Source organism: Lepisma saccharinum, chromosome 12 (assembly GCF_977018435.1).
Source record: "Lepisma saccharinum chromosome 12, izLepSacc3.1, whole genome shotgun sequence".
Taxonomy (NCBI): domain Eukaryota; kingdom Metazoa; phylum Arthropoda; class Insecta; order Zygentoma; family Lepismatidae; genus Lepisma; species Lepisma saccharinum.
Window position 1 is genome coordinate 42058369 of NC_139240.1, and position 27040 is coordinate 42085408.

The window sequence follows — 27040 nt, forward strand, 5'->3', positions numbered from 1 at the left end:
ACCTAAGCTAGATAAAGAATATGTGTTGTTATATCCCTGTACTTACACCGTCTTTTTGCCTATTCAAGTAATAATAATAATACATTATTAATTAATTTACATATTTAATTAATGTCATTAATCTAATGTGAATACTTTAATTTCATCATTTATATTATTATTATTTCTGAGACTTGGTTCGGACTCTCCCCCCCGAAATATATTTCTTGATACGTGCCTGCTTTTGACTAATCTTGATTGATTGATTGATTTGTTGTTTGAAGTCCACTTTATGCACAGGAAGTCTAATCGGGACTGGACCTACAGTTGAAAGTGGGATCCGAACCACTGTGCCATTTGCCTCCACCGGGTATCGGACAGACTAATCTTGAGTAATAAAGGTCCCGAGTTCGGCGGTTATGTACAGAATGGTATTTGAAAGTGAAGGGGAAGTGCTCCATCTGCTTGCTAATGTTTGGTTATTGTGGGGAGACTATATATGTACAATTTATAATATATCGATGCTTCAAGAGTAGTTGCCGGAAATTTTGCAAATACCTCACTCTTTACGTGCATCTATCAATATCTCCAACTATTAGAGCACAGCCAATTATGATTGTGAACTGATAGCAAAACGTTTGTTTGTTAAACTTGTTTTAAGACCAATTTATGCACAGAAAGGCAAATCGGGACTGGACGTATAGTTTAAAGTGGGATCCCATCCACTCAGTGGGGTAGCGCAGATTCAACGTAAGAGTCGCTCATATTAGCCTTCTAATACTGAGTGAGTAATATACTCAAGCAACAAACTTATCCTTCAGTAAAGGGGGTTGAACCGGATATCTAGATTGTCGGTAGTAACCTATCACAAGGTAAATTTCAATCTGCTACGAAGAAATAACTGCAGACTCTAGTCTTGAGTGATAGATAATAAAGCTGCGAAGGAACTCTATTCACTGAAAATTTGTCACTCCATGAAATGCAGCTTGGAAGGACTGAAACCTCCCCCCCCCCCCAACAAAATAAAAGAAGGTTGCCACAGGTTAGTAGACCTCAACATCATTATTCATAATTTTAATGCTGCCATTCTTTTTTCGATAGACCAGTGATCATACTTTCTTAAATACTTTTTCATGAAACAAGAACCTTTTTATTAATAGACCATCAGTGCTCGAATTTTCCTTTTTTCTATCCCCAACGCGAACAAGGAAATTTGCAGCGAGGAATTTTCCCTTCGAACACTGCAGATCAAAAAATCGTAACACGTTGGAAAAGAAGAACTAGTTCGACAGAAATGTCCACAAAATGCCAAATTGTAAGAAAAATGAACTTACAAAATTACACAAAATAATGGTCACATTTAACTCATACGTTGTATACCCTGCGTGGCAGAGGATGGGATAATGGTCTTTACAGCAAAGGGATAATTTACTATGGGTTTACTGAGGTTTTCGGTCCCTTTGAAGTAAAACGTAACAAGTGTAGACAATATGGAAAATTCATTTCAGCTCTTATTTCAATATGAAAAGAATTGGGACCCCCCTTGAAAATATTAGGTGGGAAGTTACATTTTAAATATCACGTGTAAAACTAAAAGGTTACGAATTAACAATTTTGATGTTTATTGTAAAATAAGGATAGACTGGTTGAGCAACTGAATATTTCTACTGGATTCATAACTGTAGACAATTGACACGCTACACTACGTTTACGACAAACTGCGTAGATACAAAGGAATGAGATGAGGGATATTTTCCTATCGATGGACATCTGCGAGCAAGTAAGTTAATTCTGCATTTCGGAGGGGGACCCATATGACAAGTTACTGGGGCCCCTCTGGCTGAGATAATACGTCACTGCTTGTTATCGCAGACGTCGTATATGATGTTACTGGGAACCAGATTTCTGTTTCGTAAATCGATTTTTTTATAAGCGACACTATATGTGGAATTTCTGCGATTATATAAAAAATTCAAGAACGCATTGTGGGGCTCCTACACCTCGCCCCCCCCCCCGCGTTGCGGGGATTGCGGGGGTGGCTGCTACGCCACTGGAGCCACTACGTCTCCACCGAGTATTGAATCCTGGGTCCCTTGATTACAAGGCGACGACGTCACCACTACGCCATCGGAGAGGCCCTGATAACACAAAGTGTGTAGCTTCTTGTACGAGAACAGTAACAACAGAATCCTGATTCCAAAGCTGAGAATTTATATTTTAGGTATTTTACTACATAATCTATGTTAGTTGGCCATTTTACTGTAACAAAAGGAATGTACCGACGGAAACAAGAAGAAACATGCAGCTTCACAGTGCATAGGCTGGTAATCTCAAAGGACGATGTGTAAGGTTTTTTTCAACTAAGGAAAGGAAAACAGTTATTCTTCAGGGTTTCGGCACATCTGTCAATGGCCAGTGGGAACGACCATTCATTCTCCCCCTCTCCCTGCCAGATCGTAAAAGCAGCGAGGTCGGGTTGCTGAAACTGGGTAACGATGGTAAGAATATGGGAAATTTGTGACTGGGAAAAAGAAGAATTTCTTGAAAGCGACGTCAGCGCCTCCCTCGTGTTCCCTTGATACTGTTGTTAGAACGGAACTAACGACACTCGCGAAATTTGGATTTCTTTCAACATCCAGCCGAGGCTTAAAAACATAAACTAAACGTAACGTTTCAACCTTCTAGCAAGGTCTTCTTCAGACTCTGTATCAAGTACAAAAGTAACAAGATACAAAAACAGGGCATTATACAGGGTGTTGCAAAATACCTGTTACAACGCTTGGGAGGTGATTCTACAAGTAAAAACAAGGAAAAAATGTCATGTGAAAAAATGTCGAAATCGGCACCGTTTTCGAGTGACAGGCGTGCGAAAATCGCCTCACACCATGTGTAAAGTACAATAACTCAAGAAGGAAGAAATATATCAATGTCGGAATAAAATAATACAAACAAAATCGTACCTGGTGAATACAATGGTGCATCAATTGAGGCCCAGTGTAAATTGCGCAAGGGGACTCTCAAAGAAAGTGGGGAATCCCCTGATGGAAAATACAAGAAATTTACTACTATCTTCTGTGCTACGAAGAGCGAAGGATATCCGGGAGGCGGGAGTGAGCGTGGCAGAGGACTTCTCGTACGACACGCGCCAGCACAGAAGGGAACTCAAGACATTCATGACCCAAGCTCGCGAGGAAGGCTGCAAAGTGCAACTCAAATACAGGACATTATATATAAACGGCCGGCCATGGACTCTGGAGGAGCTACGAAGGAGGCAAGAGGAGACGACGCTGGACTGCAATGTGGCAACGCCGAGCAACCAGGACGGGAGATCGACATCAAGTGGACAGTTTACCTCACAGCAGGAGGGCCAAAGAAGGAGTGCCTCGCAAAGAGACCCTCGCCTCAGGGAACGAAGACAGGATGACGGAGAAAGGATCCCACCCGCCACCCGCAGGGGGCGCGGAGGGTTGCACATATGATGGCCATCGCCGGACGTAGAAGAAGAGGAGGAGGGGGCGTCTAATTTTGGAAACTTGCAGGCGGCAGGAGAGAGTGACCAAACCGACAGAGAAGGTAAGAGGGTCAATGACTCTAAAGAGGGGGAAAGTTTGTGCAGGAACAGTTTATTCGGGTCTCAAGGGGAGGGTCCCAAGGAAATTTACCCGAACGATGATCCCAGGCTACGGGTGGTAGTATGGAATGTAGAAGGGCTAGCAAAAAGATTTTGTGACGAGAATTTTAGGGAGTATGTGGAGCAATTTGATATACGGTGTTACGTAGAAACGTGGGGAAGCTCTAATAACATGCCAGAGTCATGGGGGGAGGGGTTCTCAAAAATCACGCGTAGAAGGGCCAGCAGAGGGCGGTACCCGGGGGGCTTGGCAATCATTTTCAAACAAAAATGGAAAAAGTTTATAAAACAGATATGTATAGATAAGGAGGGAATCCTGGGAATCCATTTTGCAGCGGGGTCCCTGAACTTAATCGTGCTGGCAGTTTACAGACAACCCCCAAGCTCCAAGTTCTATTCAGAGCAACATTTTGACAATTTAGGGGCAACTATTCAACAACTGACGGAAGAACATCCTGGGGCCAATTTCTTGGTGACTGGTGACCTAAACGCCAGAATTGGGGAAGAGGAGGTATCCTGGGACGTCTATGGGGGGCAAGATAGTGACCAAACGACTCATGACGGCATGTACTTAGGTCAACCTAGACAAAGCAGGGATAAAATAGTAAACGCGGGAGGGAGGCAACTCCTAGAACTATGCGGGTTACATAAGCTCCAAATATTAAATGGGAAATTTTTCACAGACTGTCCGGGGCACTTCACATACGTGGGGGCGGGGGGTAGTAGTACTATTGATTATGCTATTGGCTCCCTCGAACTGTTACAAAGAATTAAGGGTTTTCACGTCCAGGCGCAAACGCAATCGCATCATATGCCACTTGAAATCGACGTTCAGTGGGATACTCATAGTAACGTAGACACTCCCAAACTTGCGTTGGAGCCCGAGAAAATATTACGCAAATACGTGTGGACTAAAGAGGGGGAGGAACAATACAAGATAATTATGACCGATGACGTAACAAAAATGTTGCAAGAGCGTTTTAAAACAGCCATCGAGGGAAATAATATACAGGAAGCAGTGGGATTAGGATATCATATTCTCGAAAGGGCCGGAAGTCATATGTTAAAGGGAGAGGGGAAGGGGGGCAAACATGTTAAGGGGGGGTGGTACAACGAGAGATGCAAAATAATGAAGAAAAGGTTGGACCGAGCTTTGAAACTCTACAGAAACACAAATAGCGAAGAGAGCAGAAATAACTACCTCATGGTCAGAAGAGCGTATAACAACATTTTAGAGCAAGAAAAAGAAAAATGGCAAGTTGAAAAATTCGAAGAAATTAGAAAGGCAATCTCGGAGAGGAATATTTCGGCATTATGGGGAGTTCTACGTACATTGAGGGGTCAGAAAAACAACTGGGTGCATATTGAGCCACATATTTGGGAATCTCACTGTCGTTCTTTACTGGGAGGGGAGGGGGAGACATCTCGAACAGAAATTGCACGGGAACGTTACTTCCTAGGGGACTACATACCGATACTTGATGAGGATATACGAGTGGATGAGCTAAGAATGGCGATTGGGAAATTGAAAAAAGGGAAAGCGGCTGGATTGGATAATATCGGAACGGACTTCTTTAAAGCAATTGGGGAAGACATTAATATGTTAGAAAATATCCGTAGACTACTAGATAAGGTTTTCAAAGAGGGACATTTCCCGAAGGACTGGGCCACATCAATAATTTGCCCTATATATAAAGGCAAGGGGGACAGGAGCGAAGCGGGCAATTTTAGGGGTATCTCTTTGCTTCCAATATGGAGCAAAATATATACGCATATTTTAAACCGTAGAATACAAAAGTGGTCAGAAATATTTGATAAAATTTCCCCTTTACAAGCAGGATTCAGGAAAGGGCATAGTACCCTAGATAATATATTCATATTGCACACATTAGTACTTGAGCGAATTAAAGAGAAACGAAAAAAGTTGTACGCGTGCTTCATTGATTACGAGAAGGCGTTTGACAAAGTTCACAGGGGTATTTTGTGGGGGAAACTGCAAGAAAAAGGAATGTCGGCGCGCATGATAAGGGCGCTACAAGCTATTTATGAAAACGTACAATTTTGTGTGAGATGCGATGGCCACAGAGTATCATCATTACAACCCTCGCATTCCGGGTTAAAACAAGGATGTATCCTGTCGCCAATTTTATTCTCTCTCTTCATTGACTGGGTGGCGAACGAAGTATCATGGGAGCAGGGCGCAACCCCATCTATAGGGGAGCAAGAGATACCTGTACTCTTGTATGCGGACGATATAGTCATCATGTCGGAGACAATAGAGGGGCTACAAAGGGGAATAAATAGCATATACGAGGGGTGCCAAAAATACAAAATGACAGTTAACATTAAAAAAACTAAAATCATGGCTTTCAAAAATGGGTATACTTTCAGCAAACAAGAAAAATGGAATTACGGGGGGGAAGTAATTGAGCCTGTCAAGCGTTTCACGTACTTAGGAGTAACATTATCTATGACTGGAAGTTGGACGCAACATATACAGACACGAAAAAGCAAAGCAAAGCTCGCAATAGACCAAGTAATACGTACCATAAGTAAAGTACCGCAAATGCCGTTCTCAGTGATTCAGGGTTTGTACAAGTCAATAATAACAGGAACTTTGAACTATGGGGTGGAGCTGTGGGGGGCAAGAGGAGGGAGCACAGTCGCAAGCATTCAAACAGAATACTACAAAAAAGTGTTGTGTGTAAGTAGAAGTACTGCCAATTGTGGGGTACTTAAAGAATTAGGTCTAAGCAAAGAGACAGTACAAGCTAGGATGAGAACTTTAAAGTATTGGCTTCAGCTAGCCAGGGGGGGTAACACGACACTTAAGGGTAAATGTCTGATAATGCAAGTAAGAGAAGAAAATACACGGAACTGGGCGAGGGATATAAAAAACATGTTGAACTCTATTGGGATGGGGTGGGTTTGGGAAGCAGGAGGGAGGGTAGATACATCAGTTGAAAATCAAATTAGAGGGAGACTTATGGACATAGACAGGCAAGAAACACTAGCCGACTGTCAGACGAAGACTTCACTAAGAGATCATTTGAAATCAAGGGATTGGGGGAAAGCAAGATACATAAACTTGGTAGGCAAAAAAGTAAGGGGAGGGATAGCATGGTTCAGACTGGGGGGTTGGAAACAAGTAAAAATTAAGAATGAAGCAGGGGAAACTATATGCTCTTTGTGCGGGGAGGGAGAGACGGGCGAGCATCTGCTCTCTGCCTGCCCCTCTACGCGTGATTTACGAGACAAGTGGGTTGAGAACGTAACAGAGAGGGAAATAATGGAAGTGGTAGAAGACAGAAGAGGAATCATAAGTGAGATAGTGCAACGAGTGGGGAGATATTTGTGGGAAGTGAGGGAGCGACGAGGAAAGGCGTTAGCGGTCAGCGATAAGAACGAAGAAACCGCACAAAGTGAACCGAGCGTGTAATACGTGTACTGTGGGTCTAGCAGTGTGCAATGTATATGTGTTTTGTTTTGTTCTGTTCTGTTTTGTTTTCCACATTATTCAACAAAGTAATTCAAATTCAAGTAAGTCTCCAGACAGGAGGCCGAATGAACCGGACACACAACTTTATTTGCATGTGCAATATTTCGATTGTTAAAATATACTAATTATGTTTAATTTTTTCTTTTGTATCTGATCAACTGCTAAGAGATATTTGTATACTAACGTAAAGAAGGTACAATATTAATACACGACTTTGAGGGAAGAGAAAGTGTGTGTAATGTAAAATTAATGTAGTGCGTACAGCGTACAGCTCGCACAAGGAAAATGTAAATAAATACAAATACAAATACAAATACATAATGTTGAGATCGGAATGTAGCCAGTAAAAAATGGCGACGTATGTCCACATGTCCCACTACTGCTGGGACACCGTCCCACACCCGGGAAATAGGAAAATAACTGCAAATCTCCTGTTGTACACGGTTCACATTGCGGTTCGAAGAAAAGAAACCAATTTGTCGCATGTCTCACTACTGCTGGGACACCATCCCAAATGGAAAAAAATACTGGAAAATCATAAAAAAAAAGTTTTCAATCCCTTAATGTTGACACACTACTTTGCAGTACGAAAAACAAAAGTTAAACAATGGCCACATGTCGTTAGGCTGTACATATACTACAAGAGAGCTCCCCAAAGAAAGTGGGTAATCCTCGAAGGAATGAAGACGGAGAATGGCGAGAAAACGCACACAATGGCATGTAACATTTCCAGGCACAGCACATCTGGAAGGGATTCCACTGAGAAGCGCACAACCTCCGCACATGCAGACCGACGGTATGAAGTACAGCGATATCCAGCATCTTCACTCGTACCTTTCATTAAAGGACACTATGTGGTGCTGATAGGGGCTCACACAAACACCGGTATACTCAGAGACGTTGTTGAAAATGTCCGCCATTGACTTCAAGACAAAGATGGCATCGGCGAAGCACTGATTGTCTGGTACGTGCAAATACCTCTGGCATGTCACCAATTGTCCCAGCAGCGGCACTAACACGAGCAACGAGATCCTCAGCACTTTCCACAGGGGTTTCATACACGAGCCTTTTCATTTCTCCCCACACAAAGAAATCCAGTGGTGTGAGGTCGGGGGAACGAGGTGGCCACGGTAAAGGTCCACCCCTGCCAATCCAACGATCGCCGAAAATATCGTTGAGTAAGGCTCTGGCTCCCCGGTCGAAATGTGCGGGGGCGCCGTCGTGTTGAAACCAGATACGTTGTCTACCTGCCAGTGGCACGTTTTCCAAAAGTTCAGGTAATACGTCATGTAGAAACACCCGATAATTCCCACCACACAAAGTAGATGGCAAAATGTACGGGCCTATCAAGTGGTCACCTACTACGCCACACCACACATTCACTGCGAACCTATGTTGATGATGGCGCACAATGATTGCATGCGGATTGTCCATATCCCAGACGTGGCTGTTGTGGCTATTGAACATGCCGTCCCTGGTGAACATTGCCTCATCGGTCCACAAAACTATTGTTGGGAACTCTGGAATGGAAAGAGTTTGTTGCACGTACCATTGGCAGAAATCCATGCGTAGGGGAAAGTCCGTGGGCAGTATGTGGTGCACCTTATGCAATTTGTATGGGTGCAATCCCTCCTCTCGAAGAACGCGGAACACATTGCTATGGTGGGTTTGTTGAGTACGAGCAATGACACGTGTGCTGGTGTCAGGACGGTCTCGTATCGCGTCCAACACGTCCTCTTCAAATTGCACAGTGCGCACAGTGCGGGGTCTTCCACAATCCCACCTACGGGGTAGTAGAGATCCAGTTTCACGCAGTCGAGCATCAAGTCTTTGAAAGAGTGCATGTGCTGGTAATCGCCTATTGGGAAAACGTTCGTGATACAAACGACGTGCTTCACGGCTGTTTCGGTTTGCCTCTCCATAAACGAGATGCATATCAGCAAGCTCGTGGGTAGAGTACTCCACCATTGTCTTGTTCGAGAACTGCCCAGAAACAGGGGCACTTTCCCTCCGAGTGACGGATCACAACTACCGTGATTAGCACCCACGTAATGTCACACAGGTGTCCACGCAGGTGTTGCAAACCGAGAAAGAACAAGGGAATACGTACTCTACGTACAGTATTCCTTAGCGCAATTCAACCATACACACACGCCAGACTAAACTCCACGCTGCGAGACGCAGAACAAGACAGGAAAAACAACGGTCGACTACAGTCTCTACGTAGTATCCACCAACACTAATACGTAACAGGTGACCTACACTCACAGCGCCTCTAGTGGAGCTTTCTGTACCAATTAGCTGAAATCAATCTGAGCGTAATTTGACGGCATAGCGTCATTTTCGAGTGAATTTCCTATTTCCCGAGTGTGGGACGGTGTCCCAGCAGTAGTGGGACATGTGGACATACGTCGTCATTTTTTACTGCCTACATTCCGATCTCAACATTATGTAGAAAATAGTAGTAAATTTCCTATATTTTCCATCGGGATTCCCCACTTTCTTTGAGAGTCACCTTGCGCAATTTACACTGGGCCTCAATTGCTGCACCATTGTATTCGTCAGGCACGATTTTGTTTGTATTCTTTTATTCCGACATTGATATCTTTCTTCCTTCTTGAGTTATTGTACTTTACGCATGGTGTGAGGCGATTTTCGCACGCCTGTCACTCGCAAACGGTGCCGATTTCGACATTTTTTCACATGACATTTTTTCCTCGTTTTTACTTGTCGAACCACCTCCCAAGCGTTGTAACAGGTATTTTGCAACACCCTGTATATACACAAACATTACTCCCTCCAGACTATTTAGAAAGTTGTTTGGAACTTTCTAGCTGGTGGCTTTCACTTTAGGTGAAAGTAAAGTTGGCAAGTGAAAGCCACCAGCTAGAAAGTTCCAAACAACTTTCTAAATAGTCTGGAGGGAGTAATGTTTGTGTATATATAATGCCCTGTTTTTGTATCTTGTTACTTTTGAACTTGATACAGAGTCTGAAGAAGACCTTGCTAGAAGGTTGAAACGTTACGTTTAGTTTATGTTTTTAATAAAATAAATTACTGCCTTGGTCAGCATATTTAGTTTTTCATAATCATGGAAACAAGGCTTAATGGTGTTATAAGTATCTTATAACTCGCAGTGAAAAAAACCAGCGATCCATTCTTTAAATGCATTACGTCCTCAAAGCCGCAGAATTTACTATTATTCAATCGCTTGGTATGCGGTTTTCTACTATTCATTTTTGCTGTTTAGCGTCGCTTTTCTTCCTATTTTGGCTAATCGCGACGACGAAGATAAATGGCGAAATAAATGAAGGGATACTCACAAAGAACATCCATGCCCAGGCAGAAATTCGAACCCGGAATCACTGGAGTCGTAACGCGCTGTTCTAACCACTCCGCCACGGAGGTCGCCTTCGACTTATACACCAACGAAACAATACTGGAAGGAGTCGGTGGCTGAATACGTGAACAGCATTATTTATTGTAAAATCTGACCGGCAAGAAATTATTGTTAGAAGAACAATAGTTCGACATGCACTTTCAGGAATTACACTTGTGTTTACACGACAATTTTCTCAATATATTTATGATATTGTAAAGACTACGTACGAGTTATTGAATTTCCTTTTGCAAATTTCCCTATTTTTGCGTCGATTTTCTGCCACTTTCGCTACCCGCGACAAAGAAGATGAATTGTTCATTTAGCATTTCTCTGATCTTGGGTCGTTTTTCTGCCAGTCTTGGTTAATCTGAGGAAGGATGAACTCTGATCGGCAGTTTGAGGAGTGGGGGTGCAAGAGGATAGTATCCCCCTTAACTATTTCTTATTTTATTACTTTTTGTTGTTGTTGTTGTTGTTGTTGAAATCCACATTATGTACAGGACGACTAATCGGGACTGGAGCTACAGTTTAAAATGCGACAGGAAATACTATGTGCCTCTGTGGGTACCGAATCCGGGACCCCTTGATTACATGGTGGCAACGTTTTCACTGCGCCATCGGGGCGGCATTTACAACTAGGAAAAACCTAAACCAACGTCCCAACTGTCTCTCTTTTACACCACCTGAAACGCAGAAGCATACACCCACTTCGCAGCTATCTCCATGGGTCGAACAAACACCTTGTCACGTACACAAACTGCATTGTTGTTGTTTGAGGTAGAGGATCATAGATGGCAGCATGCAAAAAAAACGACGCATGTATTTGATGATGCATAAAGCAGTTTAGAAAGTGGGCCAGAGATGGCAGCACTCAAGAAGAGGTTTGCCGTTGTGAAAGGAGAAGGAGCAAAGAGATGATGTGGTGAAATAATGATTGTAGATATTAATACTAATTAGAATGAAATAAACAATGAACTTAGCACAATAACAGGATATAAATAAGGTGGAAAGGGTAATTAATATTCAGTACTAGCATATGTGATCATTATAAAAAAGTAAAGAAGTCGAATTGTAATTACGATTCTGGGTCTTTTACGGTTCCCACGAACTGAGAGTTTCGTGCGGCTTTTGGGTTGTTTTGTCCCAGGTGTAGCGTCATCTCACGGCAAGTACCCAAGCACTTTTGGTAGGCGCATCTATTGCAGCTCCAAGTTAAGGTTAGCGCCGGCCAGGCGGCGATCTTTAACTAACCCATTTCTCTTTGTTTGTCTGGGATTTGGATTGTTTTGATTTGGATAAGATCGATAAAGAAGAGAGATAAGAAAAAGTACACAATATGTAATAATTATAAGAAGAAGAAGCCTTAATAATTGCAAGAAGAAGAAGCCTTAGCAATTATAAGAAGAAGAAGCCTTATTAATTACAAGAAGAAGCCTTAGCAATTACAAGAAGAAGAAGCCTTAGCAATTACAAGAAGAAGAAGCTTCAGCCATTACAAGAAGAAGAAGCCTCAGCGATTACAAGAAGAAGCCCAAAGAAGAAGATTGGCTACAATTAATAAGAAATAAAAATAGAAGAAAATATTGTACGAAAAGATTTTCCAAAGTTATCTAATATTTGTACATGATTATTCAAGAATATATTACGAATTGTACCCTCCGTAGTGGGTAAAATCTATTGTTTCTTTCCATATAGTTGTATATTCGGAGTGTTAGTCACCCTGATCTGTACCCAGAGGTATCTCATTGTTTCTACCCTGTGCTAAGCTGGCAGATGCTCACGTGAGAGGACGTGGCATTCATTAATGGCGACCAACGTGTGGGGCACGATACAGACAAGAGGTTGAAATAACGCAACGAATAAGAATTTGGAAAGATAAGTAAAGCAAAAATGGAAGAAGGAAAATATATATGTTAAGGAAGGAAAGAAAGAAGAACAAAACACGATGGAGATGTTGATGAAAACGATGATGGAAATAAAAGAAAGTCAAGATCATAAGGTTGGAAGGTTGGAAGAGAAAATGGAAGAAAGTAGCAAAGAAGTTAAAGAAAGGTTAGAAGAGATTGCAGAAGTATGCGAAGAAAACAGGAAAGCATTTGAGAGAAAGATAGAAGAAATGATAAGGATGTCAGATGAAAGACATGAAGAAACCAATAGAAAGATTGAAAAGGAAGCTTCAAGAGTGAATGAAGAATGCCAGCAGAGAAGTACAAGTTTAGAAAACAAAATTTTGGCAAATAAGAAGCAGATAGATATTAACATCTCTAAAATAGATGAAGTAGAAAACAGAGTAGAAGAAATGAAAATTGTGACAGAAGAAACAATAGTAAATGAAACTTTGAAATTTAGAGAAATGATAATTAGAGAACGACAAGAAGTGAGGGAAGAATTAGAGGAGAGCAATAAGAAGATGCAAACCCTCGAAAGTAAGATCGACAAAGGAAAGAAAGAGAATAAAGTACAATGGAGAGGAATAATCCCTAAAATAGAGGATATGAGAATACAAGATAAGCCAATAGGTTTCAAGCGAGAAGGAAATGATGGAAAAGAAGAGTATGAAAAGAGGAGAATAAAAGAGGAAAGTAGTAGCGACGAATCGACTACAGAGGAGGAAATAAAGCATAAAAGGAATCATCAGAGGAAGAAGAGGAAATGGAAAAGTAGTGAAGAAGGGAGTAACAATGGAAGATGGTTGGACAAAGTAAACGGAAGTAATTTGGAAGTGGGAAAATATAAGACAAGAATCCCTAAGCCTAATGAATTACAACACTTGCCCAAGTTTAATGGAAATATATCTGATAAGTGTCCACGAAAATTCCTGAAGGAACTAACAACTAACGTGAAGCTATTGAGGATACCAGGAAATATGATACTGGACCTTATCGAAGGATGTTTTGAAAAGTCTGCGGCAGGCTGGTATCAGTTAAATCAGCACAAGTTTGGAACATTCGAAGAGTTTAGTAAAAGATTTTTGGAATATTATTGTAGTGAGGAAATTAAGGAAAGGCAACTGGAGACATTGAAAAGAAAATATATAGATTGGTCCAAGGTTGAGAGTTTGGAAGCACACACATGGGAAACATTAAGGAGCTTCCGAAATTTGAATGAAAAATGGAATGAGGAAGAGTTGGTTAGACAAGTGATACAAACGCTACCAATATGGACACAAAGAGCGGTGGCTGTAGTAAAGATAAGGAAGGTGGAAGACTTGATAGATGACATCAAGTACCTCAGAACAGATTACATGCTGAAAAAGACTCAAAGGTCATGGGATAAGGAAAAGGAAGGTAGATATTATTCTAAGAGGCATCATCCTGAAGAGGAACAACGTCCCGAGCAGAAATTCCGGAAACAAGAATTCGGGATTAGGAATATAGAAGTCAGAAATGCATATAGAGGCAGAGGAAGAGGATTCTTAGAAGATAACGGAAACGGCAGAAGGCGAAATAATGTTCAGGAAGAGCAAAGAAATTATGATAGAAGGAATACAGGATCGTGGAGAGGAAACCGCGGATATAGAGGAAGAAATGATTATTGGCAAAATGCGAATCGAAGAAACTCAGAAAGGATGGAGATAGATGAAAGGCAACCTAGAGGAAATAATTACAACGAGAGGAACGAGAGGGGAAATAATGAGATAAATGAAGAGCGAAGAGAAGCAGTGAAATTAGTCAGAAGCCAGGTGCAGAACGATGTAGGAAATGCTGGGTGGCAGCAGATAAATGGAGTCGAGGAACGTGGAATCGGTCGAGAGGCTAAACTTGTAGAGCTCTCGCAGCAACTCCCAGGTGTGAGAGCAAGGGAAAATGATGAATATATGAAGGGAGAACATACGATAAATGAAGAAGGAATTCTGAAGTTATTTTTAATTGGAGAGCCGAGTTTTGAAAACTTAAAACCTGGAAGATCATTGTATGAGGAAGCAGAAATAATAGAAATTAAGGTTAAATGCTTGATCGATTGTGGGAGTGTTGTCGAAGTAATGAGCTATAAATGTTGACAAAGAATTAAAGATAAATACCCACAAGCAAAATTAGACGCTTCTGAAAAGGACAAAGTCAGTTTAGTTATGGCTGCGGGAAATGAAGAATACAAAATTCGGGGTACGGTACGCATCATGATGAGCATGAGAGGAGCTAATTTCGAAGTAAAATTTCTGGTGATAAAGGGTTTGAGGTGTGATATAATCCTAGGAGTACCATTCTTAGAAAATTACAATGGGCACATACACATAAAAGAAAAACGGCTAAATCTAGAATCAATGGAGAACATGAAAGTAGATATCCCTATGGAGGATGAAATAAAAGGTTCCGAGAGCGAAATAGGCATTAGGAAGCAAAGTCTTGTATATCAGAAACATGATGCAGTGTATAAGAAGAAAGACTACGACGATATAATTGAAAATGAAAATGTAAAAGGTGAATATGAAAAAGAGGTCGAAATAGAGGACCATAAATACAAGGCATCGAAAGAAGAAATACAAGTCAAAGTGGATGAGTGTCATTGGATCTCGGAAAAGGAAAAAGAAGAGTTAGGATATATTTTGTTGAGACATAGGGGAATACTTAGCCAACGCCCAGGAATGACGGATGTATACACCTATAGGATTGAGGTAGACAGCGAGTCCAATAGTGTCAAAGCAATATCCTATACCCTTTGCAAAGAGAGAAGCTGTAGAAAAGGAATTGAAGAAATGGTTAAGTTGGGGGATAATAGAGAACTCCAATAGCGTACACGTAAGCCCAATGCACGTGGTAGACAAACCGGACGGAGGTGTGAGGCCCGTACTGGATTTAAGGGAGCTAAATAAACACGTGCTACTTCCCAGAAATCAAGTAGAAAGAATAAATGAATTACTACACACTTTTTCAGGCAGCATATACTTCACATCATTTGATATGACTTTGGGATACTTTCAGGTAGAAATAGAAGAAGAGTCTAGAAAATATACAGCGTTTCGATATGGATCAAGGTTATTTCAATTTAGAAGGCTCCCATACGGTCTAAATTCATTAGTATCAGCTTTTATGACGGCTCTAAACAGAATATTTAGTATAGAAACAAGAGAATGGCTAGCTATATATGTTGATGATATGTGTATACATACGAAAGATTGGGAGACACACATAGAAAAAATAGATTGGGTATTAAGTAAATTGGCAGAAGCAGGATTGACTGTCAAATTGGAAAAATGCTCTTTTGCAAGGAAGGAAATACGTTTCCTAGGTCATGTAGTATCTGGAGGTGAACTAAAGATGTGCCCAGACAAAAATGACGCGATAAGTAAGTTCCCAAGGCCAAACACAAGGAAACAACTTCAAAGATTCCTGGGAGTATGTAATTGGCGATCGAAATTTATACACAATTTCGCAAGCAAAGCCAAGCCATTATATGAACTTCTCAGAAAACATAAAATGGAAATGGGAAGGAGATGAAGAGGGGGCTTTCCAAAGACTTAAGCAAGACCTTATACAAGCGCCAGCTATAAGTCAACCTGACTTTGGGAAAACGTTCTTTTTAGGCACAGATGCATCGAACATTGGATTGGGAGCATACCTATTTCAGAGAAACGACTCCAAAGAAGAGAATGTGATACAATATGCTAGCAGAAGCTTGAAGATCTTCGAAAGAGCGTATACGATAAGTGAGCTAGAGTGTCTCGCGATAATATTTGGAATAGAAAAGTTCTCTGCATATCTGAAAGGTAGAAGATTCAAGGTGGTATGTGATCATAAGAGTCTAGTTTGGTTAAATTCTGCAAGACAGTGGAATGCAAGGCTGACGAGATGGGCGATTTTACTGCAACAGTACAGTTTTGATGTTATGGATATAAAAGGAAAGGAAAACCATGTTGCAGATACTCTAAGCAGAGCACCTTTGAAGAGAAATCAGGAACCAGAGGAAGTGATTAGGCTCGAAATCAACGCTGTCGCTGAGGAAGAAGTAAATGGTATTAAGGAAGAGGAATGGCGAGTTGGAACAGAGGAAGATGAGGAATTAAGGGATATTATCAAGGTGTTGGAAGGAGAGGAAGAAAACAAGGATATCTAAGATAAAGAGTAGATATAAAGTTATAAATGGCATCGTTTTCAAAGTTAGCTATGAGAATCCGAACCAAGTAAGGATAAGTGTACCACGAACCTTGATAAGAAGAGTACTTGAGGTTGTGCATGAAGGATCTGGCCACTTCGGAGTTGATAAAACGTTGAGATTAGCTACGAGATTTTACGTATGGAAGACTATGAAGAGTGACGTTGTTAACCATGTAAGAAATTGTACAGTTTGCGTACAAACTAAACCTTCAAAGATAAAATTCAGGAAAGAAGAATTACATATTATCGCTAAATGGCCATTAGACATGGTTTCTATAGATCTAATAGGACCATTACCAAGGTCTAAAGGATTTTTGTATATATTGACGTGTGTGGACGTATGTAGCAAATTTATCATGTGCTATCCTTTAAAGAAAGCTACAGCCAAAGAAATAGTCAAGAAGTTGGATGAAGGATTCATCAAACATTATGGTAGCCCAAAGAAAATGCTGACAGACAACGGGACTCAATTTACTTCAGAATATTTCAAGGAGTATCTATATTTCAAAGGGATAAGGTTGATTAATGTAACAAGATATCATCCAAGTTCCAATCCAATTGAGCGTTACAATGGAGAGATTGTGAGATTACTTAGAATGTACTGCCATGATCATCATACAAGGTGGTGTGCAGTAATTAACAGGATAGTTCAATTATTAACAATTACTTTCAAGGGCTCGTGAGATGAAAATAATGAACGTTACACTTTTATCTTATTCCTATTTTTTACAACACGTTATATTTGATTTTGACACATGACAATTATCTTATTTCTTTTTCAAAATTAGTCTATAGTTATAAACAGTGTGGTATTTAAGAAATTTCCCGTGGGGGGGATTCTACTGACTGTCTAGAGATAGCATGAGATAATGCTTATACACACACACGCGCGCGCGCGCGCGCGCGGAGATCGATATTTGTATTATTAACGTAGAGTTTCGATGTGAATAAATCTCCCTGTGCTCTTGCAGGATATCTGCTTAAGGCATCAGCCACAATATTGGCGGAACCTTGAATATGTTCGACAGTAAACTCAACACTTTGAAGTTTTAATAACTAACTAACTCTCTAGCCTTCTTAAACCCGAAGGTTCATGGCTGCAGCAACACAGGCCTTCCATCTGTTCCTATCTTGAGCAAGTTCTATATACTCTTTTCCATCCCTACCGATTTCCTTTAGGTCCATCTCAACGTTGTCCCTCCATCTTCGTCTTGGCCTTCCTACAGGTCTCTTACCATCTGGTTTCCCAACAAGAATCCTGTAAACTCCTCTTTCCTCTCCCATTCGTGCCACATGTCCTGCCCACCTAAGTCTTCTTGATTTAATTATTCTAATAATATCTGGACATGAGTACAAATTATGTAGTTCTAAATTATGTAACCTTCTCCACTCACCTGTCTCCTCGTCCCTTTTAGGTCCAAAGATTTTCCTAAGCATTTTATTTTCAAATACTCTCAATTTATGTTCCTCTTTCAATGTAAGGGACCAAGTTTCACACCCATATAATACTACAGGCAAAATTACTGTTTTGTATATTTTAACTTTTAGTTTCTTAGATATTAAACGAGAAGACAAAAGTTTATGAAGAGAGAAGTAACATGCATTTCCTGAATTACGCCTACTTTTTATTTCCTCTTTAATATAATTTTCATTTGTTAATATTACTCCTAAGTATTTGAATTTGGAAACTGGTTCAAACGAGTTGTTATCAATAATTAGATTTTGATTATTACCTAACACTTGGTTTCGGCCTGTAAGCATATATTTAGTTTTCTCTTTGTTAACTTCCAAACCTATCTCTTTAGCAGTTTTGAAAAATATTTTAGCATTATTCTTAATTGTATTCACATCATCCCCCAGTAAGTCTACATCATCTGCATATGCTAACAACTGAGTCACACCATTTAATTTTAGTCCTTCTTTAGTTTCTTTTACCTTCCTTACAGCATATTCTAAGGCAAAATTAAAGAGCAATGGAGATAATGCATCTCCTTGTTTTAACCCATCATGAATTGTAAATTTGTCAGACATATTATTACCCACACGAATTTTACTTTCTGTTTCACTGGTGCATATTTTTATCATACTAACAAGCTTCTTAGGTATTCCAAACTCTACTAATATATTATATAATTTATCTCTTTTGACCGAATCATATGCTTTTTTGAAATCAATGAATAGCTGATGGACATTTTGATTATATTCCCACTTTTTTTCAAGTGTCTGTCTGATGTGAAAAATTTGATCTGTAGTTGATCTGTTACGTTTAAATCCACATTGATAATCACCTATAATTTCATTAGCATATGGGGTTAGTCTTGTTAAAATAATGTTAGACAATATTTTGTATGTTGTTGAGAGTAGAGAAATTCCACGGTAATTATTGCAGTTCATTTTATCACCTTTTTTAAACACAGGAACAATTATGGATTCTTTCCACTGTTGAGGGATTTCTTCTTTATTCCATATTAAACAAATTAATTTATGAATTTGAGATATTAATGAATTTCCACCATATTTAATTAACTCAGCTGGTATTAAATCAATGCCAGGTGCTTTGTTATTCTTTAGCCTTTTAATAGCATCTTTAACTTCCGTCAAGTTAGGTTCTGGAACTAAAGGTTCTGCTGTGTGGACTTCATTTACTTCTGATTTATCTCCTACATGGACATTTAAAAGGTCATTAAAGTAGTTCTTCCATCTATTTAGAATATTGCATGGGTCAGCTAGAAAATCACCGTCTTTATCTTTTATCAAGTTTACTTTAGGTTGCCACCCCTTTCTAAATTCATTTACACCTTTATATAAATCTCTGATATTTTTATTTTTGCTGTTTGTTTCAATTTCGTCAATTTTGCTTTTCAAGTAATCTCTTTTTTTACTTCTAAACGTGCGGTTAACTTCTCGCTTTATTCTATTATAATTGCCTAGATTTGTATCATCCGAGTTATTTAACCATCTAAGTCTAGCCTGATTTCTTATTTCTATTAGATTATGACATTCATTATCAAACCACGGCTTACTTTTTCTTGGTTTATGGTATCCTATACTTTCTTTAGCTGCTGATTCTATTGCATTACGTATGTGCTCCCAATTCTTATTTACGTCTGTTTCATTTATATTTTCATCATCACTTAAATCCTGCAAAACATCAAATCTATTTGACAGTTTAATTTGGTAATCTTTCTTAATTCTTTCATCAACAAACTTTCCTGTATCAAATTTTATAACTTTTAGATTTTGTTGCTTATGATTTATCACTGAGAGTCTTTCTCTTAATTTAGCAATTACTAAATAATGGTCACTGGCACAGTCAGCACCTCTATGTGTACGAACGTCAATTATACTAGTATGCCTTCTCTTATCAATGAGAATATGATCTATCTGATTATGAGTTTTACCATCGGGAGAAGACCAGGTATATTTATGGATATCTTTATGTTTAAAAGTGGTACTTTTCACAATTAAATTCTTTGAGGTTGCAAAAGTAATCAATCTTATACCATTATCATTACTTAATTCATGAAGACTTTCTTTACCAATCGTGGGTTTAAATGTCTCTTCTTTGCCAATCTGTGCATTACAGTCACCTAACAGAATTTTCATATCATACTGAGAAAATTTATCAAAGACCTGTTCTAACTCTGTATAAAAATCATCTTTATTATTATCATCTTTATCTTCCGTTGGTGCATGTATGTTTATTAAAATAATTTTACACCACCTACCCTGTAAAACTGCATATGATATCCTATCATTAATAAATTCTACTGTTTTAAGAGCCAAGATAATTCTATTATTTATGAAAAAGCCTGTTCCAAAATTATGATTTTCAGTACCACCATAGAAAAAAGTATAATTTTTAGTTTTACAATTCCCTTCTCCTGGCCACCTAACTTCCTGGACAGCTACTACATCTAATTTATACTTCACTATCTCATTAACTGTACACTGAAATGCCCCAGGCCGGTAAAGGCTCAGAACATTCCAGGTGCCTAATTTAATATCCTTATTCCTAATGAAGATCTTATCCTTAGTCCAGGGACCTCCCAAAGTAGTCCCCACCCGGAGATCCGAACGGGGGACTATTTTACCTCCGGAATATTTTACCTTGGGAACATCCATGGCCTTATATTTCTGTTTCTTGACATGTCTTTTTACAGTGCAGAGTTGTCAGCTCTACGCCTAACCCCCAATATGAATGGAGGAACTACTACACAAGACAAACACAAACATATTAGACAGCACAATTACTACACAAGACGAACACAAACACATCAGACAGCATAACTACTACACGAGACACACACAAACACATCACAACTATAACACAATATAAACACACACACACCACAACTACAAGTTTTAATGCCCAGCGGTTTAGTCTTGGCTTTAAACTTCTAGCAGACTGTAGCCATGAAAGTGACTGATGGTCACAGTGAATAACAAAAGTTCTTCCACTAAGGTAAACACTAAACTTTTCTACTGAAAAGAGGATAGCAAGACATTCAATCTCACGAGTTGAATAAGTTAATTCTGTACCACGCAATACTCTACTAACATATTGTATTACTAACGTTTCATCTTCATCTGATAGCTGCCATAAAACTCCTCCAATTCCAACTTTGCTTCCGTCAATGTTAAGATGGAAAATTTTACTAAAATCCGGTTGAGCTAGTACATCAGGATATGTAACTAGCTCTTTCAAATCATTAAAAGCTTGGTGATGTTGATCCTTCCAGTCCCACTTGTTATTTGATTTTAATAAATCATACGAAGGAGCAGCTATCATTGCAAATTTGTGAACAATTTTTTTCCTCCAATTTACTATTCCTAAAAATTTCCTTAGAGCCTTCTTGTTTTGAGGAACTGGAAAATTCCATGATGGCTTGGTTCCTTTCAGGATCAATATGAATGATTTCTCCAGAAATCACATGGCCTAGGAAATATATTTCAGATTGGAAGAACTTACATTTCGACAATTTAATAGACATATTAGCTTCCTTCAGAGTTGATAGATCATAACGTATATGTTCTAAGTGGGTTTGAATTGATGGGGAGAAAATTAAAATATCATCAATATAAACAATCAGGAAAGTATCATCAATATAAACAATCAGGAAAGAATTTGTATGATTGCCAAATATATTATGCATTCTATCAACGAACACACTCACGGCACTTTTTATTCCAAAAGGCAAGAAGTGGAACTCCATCAAAATACCTCTATAAGAAAATGCCGTAAACTTAAACGACCTTGGTGTTAAAGGAATCTGAAAATAACCACAACTAAGGTCAATAGATGTGAAGTATTTTGCTCCCTTCAATCTTTGTAGTAATTCTGAGATAGGTTATACCTGTGTCATCGGAGAAATTACGTGTTGGTATATGCATACATGTACAAATGTATTTTGTGATGAATAGAGGATAGGGGTTGCAGGGTGATATCTCGACAATTTTAAATGGTAAATGGGGTCAGTCCACATTTCGTTTTATGTCACTCAACTTTAAAAATAATAATAATAATAAAATTAAAACGAAGAAAACATATTTTTAATAATAACTGAAAAATTGCTGATTTAAATTTGCCTTGACAGGAAGATAAAGCCAAGTCAACTTTATGATCAGAACAGCTAATCGGGACTGGGACACCCCCACCCCCAGAAATCTAGTCTGGGACCTAACTTTTGGGTATCTAAATCGAACTTGGGCATAACTTTGAGAGGGGGAGGAGGAGTATCCAAATTGTTCTACACCATAAAATGAGTGCCCAAGACTACTTTGTTAAATTACTGTTACATTTGCGAAATCATAAAAATTATTCATTATCTTGCTTTTCAGGTCCCAGGAGCTTAACATAAGTAAGCAAATTTTTTTTTGTAACAATGGGGGAAACATGTGTGTCTTCGGACAGTTCTTACTTGAATCTGCACACTGATTGGCTTCATGGATGTACGATGATTGCTTGCTGAAATATACTTATTTTATTAATGTACTACACTCTTGCAACAAAGGTCTAGGAGCGATATATCAGCAAATCCTGAAAACTTTGACCTCCTGTAACTGTAAAAGTATAAGGCCCAGAGAAGAAGAAAATAATAGTTTCTTATCTAGGTCAAAGCTACAAGTGTACAAAATTTCGTTGAAATCCGTGTCCGTGGGTAACATTTCGGTTCTTAATTGGGCGAATTGTCATGGAATGAACCAGCCATGAACCTAGTGATGTATCAACATGGCTGCTTTGAGTACCCCACTTATGAACTCTCTTTTTTTACTTAACCCTTAAAACCCCAAGCTTTTTGCACACAGAAACGACCAAGGTGGGTCCACTGGACTTTCTATGGTTTAGAGATCATTTTTTTCTTTATTTATGCAACATTCGATTGTAACTTCAGAAAACTGTGCCTAAACATCAAATATGTAATATTTCTATAACATAAAACTGTTATTTTACTGGCAATTAAAACATTCTTCTGTCATAATATAATGACATTTCTGTACGATACTATGTAGTTTGTATTCCATAGAGATTTGTCATTTTGCACTCGCTTTTCCTGACACTTATAAGTTAACCTTGTGGTTTAAAATTTCAACTGAAGATAGAAAACAATAATTTATTTCAGGATGAACTATATTTTATGAAAAGTAATTAAAAATTAACTTACTGCTTACATAGTCTTCGATTGCATTTGTTATTCAATCGTAAAGGTATTATTCTAAGATATTTCTGTTACATACTTCACTTATAACCTTTTGTAATGTTATAACATTTTACATTATATATTTTTCTCATATCGTTGAACATTATTGTACTTTTCTCTTTTTTGACATAGAAGGAAATATACCCTTACACCATTATATGTTACAGCAAGTTTTATTTCAAGGCAAATTTCTACTTGCAGCGAACACAAATGCGTTTTCAGTAGAATATCCAGTAAACAAATTTCTGTTGCATTTTTCACAGGTTTGTTTGTTTCTGTTTTTTTGCTCCTTTCGATGGACACACGATACATCTTTTTTGACATATCCTTGCTTACTTGAATCCTTGCCTGTCTTTATTTCAGATTGGTACAAAAACCTTTCTTGGGGCAGTTGGATATTCTTTGAAAGTCCAACCTGTATCATTTTGCTGGAGATGTGCAAGCATCAAACTGCGTCCCAGTTATCTCAAAAACTTCTGTTTGGGTTAGAGTTCTCTTAATTATGTTTGAAACTACCCTCGCAGAAACTTGATTTGTATGCTGATCAATTTTCTGAAGCATGCCATTACCAAAATACAGTTGAAAGCAGTCCTGTTGTCTATCAAATGGTGGAGGCACATAGTGGTTCGGATCCCACTTAAAGCTGTAGGCCCAGTCCCAATTAGCCTTACTGTGCATAAAGTGGACTTAAAACACTAATTCAATCAATCAATGTTGTCTATCAACTACTTTCAACGAAGGTAAAATTCTTTGTTCAGCTTTGATTTTGTAGTGTTGATAATCTTTGTTCTAGATGTCTCCTGGATATTTGCGTGCTGTATGGGCAGGCTCACACATAGATCCCATCAATAATGGGATGGACAAACGTAAAAAAAAAAGAACAGTATTTTCAGGATGAATATTGGGTACACCTACAATATTTTGTCAAATAACTTACTTGGCCGATGGAAATAGCAAAGACAGCTGCTGCAAGAAGAAGTATCTTCATATTTACTTGTATGTTCTTTGCAAGTTCGTCAGAAACTGAGTGATTAGGCTCAAACGTACACGGTATAGACCGTGTTAAAAATGTAAACATTAACATTGGCGAGGTCTTGCCCGGTCTCCCCGGAACTTCCGGTTTAGGCCAGTCCCCGTTGTAGCCCGTGCAGATTCACCGGCATACGAAGTAAGAAATGAGCGGTTGTTTACATCAGTTATGCGACGATAGTCAAGAAAGGTATTTGTTAAAGTTCTACTATGAAGGAGTGGACGTCTGAGGGATTTAGGGTAAACCTATTATGTGGCATGCCACTTTCACGAATTTACTTCAAGCAACAAGGGATTTTTCAGACTGAAGCGACAAGAGATATCGGGATTTCGCACAGAAGCATTCGATCTAAAGCAAACCATTCACCAGTCACGCTTGCTCAAATAACAGGCCGGGGCAACACAATACGTACACGGTATTGATAAAACGGCCCAGTCCGAGCGACAAGCGACACCTGCAATTTGTCGTTCGGAAGGTGTTGTTTATTTTTTAATATTGATTTCCAAGAGACACGTATCGCTGCAGTCTGAAAGCTTCCTTTCGAACCAATTCACCTCAAGAAAATAAACGTGTCGCTTGGACTGGACTGTTGTTTTCTCAGTACCATACATCGTGTCGCCTCGCTCTGTTGTACTCGTATGCAAGGTGAATTGTTTACTTTAGAGTAAAGGGGCTGTTGCTTGTCGCTTCGGTGTGTAAACTCCGTGCCACTTAAAATAAAGTGAATCCTCAGTGATCAATGAAATTTTTCGAACCGAAGCGACACGACAAGCTGCACGTGTCGCTCAGATTCCCAATGGCGTGTATTGTGTCTCCTGAGACTTGATTTCCCATGAGCGGTAAATGCTTATTTATAGACTAAATGGGCCTGTGTCGCTTGTCACTTCGGTATGAACCACTGCTGTCGCGTGTCGCTTCGGTTTGAAACCACACTAAGAGGCGTGCTTTTAACCACAACACAATACGCAGATAAACGTTCAACAAGCTTGTAACAAAATGCAAGTCGTAAAAATCCTTTCCGGGTACCAATCCTTTCTCGTTCTGCTTGTATCAACAGGTTTCGTCTCTCTACGTCCTTCAGAAACCTACGAAGTGATACTTGACTCAATAAATTTGTTCCCGATCGAACTGTGCAACCATATGCTGACACCCTATTTCCTTGTAAAAGAATATCCACTTTGCCCTTTCATATTAACGTCCATAGCATCGTAAGCGTAACCGGATGTTCGAGGGGGACCAGACGAGTGCGCATGCTCCGCAGTAGCTCCGCCTTTAACACCGTCTATAAAGTGATACGTTCATTTTTTGACTTTTTTCAGGCTTCCGCTCTAATATGATTTGCATGCATGGCAATTTTATAGATATTTGTTAGTTTCCTTAAAGCTGTCACAACATCCCGTGAGGCCAACTGCAAGGACACTCTCTACTAGAAAAATCGGCCATTTTCCATTCAGCGGTGTTATGCAACATTTCCATAACAGTCTTACCAAGACCATGCTGACCTACGTTATCAGCATTGACATTATTGTCCGCCAGGAGTGTTTTTCATATCCTCTTTCCGGAAGTATATGAATGGACATAATTCAACAATGTGTATCTAGGATTCCATCACATTAATTCCCGGCCACCAATTGTACGAGAGCGTGAGCATGTTGAAAAGATTAGTCTCGATGAACACTAAATAAAGAGGTACGAATGCAATGTTACTCGAAGCGCGGATGTTACATATGTGTATTTAGGCAGGGATTTCAATGTATTACCAAGCAAATTGTCCATCACCACGTATATACTCCTTGTTTTAAGCGATGAGAGCTTCAGGAATTGAAACAAAATGCCAAACAAGCTGCCGACAACATCTGCACTTGCATACGTAAAAAAGTCCATTCTTCAACCCGGCAGAAGGCGCCCTCTCCACTAGGACGTTAGGATGATACAAAATACCCACAAGCAAAATTTTTCTTAAGTCCGAATTTCAATTGTTTTAAATCACGCAATTGATAAAAATGGGGGAAAAAAGGACGTTAAGTAACAGACTGAAACGTACGAGCTCGCGTTGGGAGAAATTCACCCAGGCAATGTTTCTACCGTATTTTTCTATCATGAACTGGGATCGAACCATGAGACTATCACGTATCCACAGATACGCTTATACTCGCTTAGCCAACTGCTCCCCGTTAGGGGATGCAAGAGGTATCTAACTTTACATAAATTACTGAACACAATTCATTTTTACACCTTCAAGACTGAGGTCGGCACTGGGTGAATTAGAATAAATGGGCTTACCCCTGTCTCGACTAAGAACGCAAATGACAATAGCTTCGCCTCCAAGATGTTCCTCCCCTGGCTGTCAACCAAAAATCCTCCTTTCTCCCCTGCTCTCCAGACTTATCATCCTTCCCCCATGCGATGATCTTTGATGTTTCATTTACCTTTGTTCGAGAGCGCTTGAACATTTCCACTGACATTTCCGTTCTGAGTCCTGAATGACAATATGTTACGCGCGAACAAAAGCCTGAGGCGACACGATACACAAAACGGTCCAGTCCGAGCGACATGTGCAGCTTGTCGTGTCGCTTCAGTTTGTCTGAATTTATTTCTGACGTGTCTCTTGTCGCTTCGGTCTGAAATCTCCCTAAGGGAGAATTCACACCAAAGATACACGAGACATGCGACACGCTGCAAGAGACACGTGTTGCTTGCAAGACAACACTCAATAACACCATTCG

The 27040-nt window shown here is 39.5% G+C and overlaps 1 protein-coding gene across 1 annotated transcript in view; it reads right to left on the bottom strand.

Annotated features, from left to right (window-relative positions):
• The window catches only part of LOC145996450 (uncharacterized), a 68501-nt gene extending 44172 nt beyond the window's left edge, over positions 1-24329 (bottom strand). Inside the window, exon 1 of the mRNA XM_083132939.1 lies at positions 24222-24329. Coding sequence (XP_082989065.1) covers positions 24222-24272 — 51 coding nt within the window. The 5' untranslated portion in view covers positions 24273-24329. The remainder of the gene's footprint in view (positions 1-24221) is intronic.
• Between the last annotated feature and the right edge of the window lie 2711 nt (positions 24330-27040).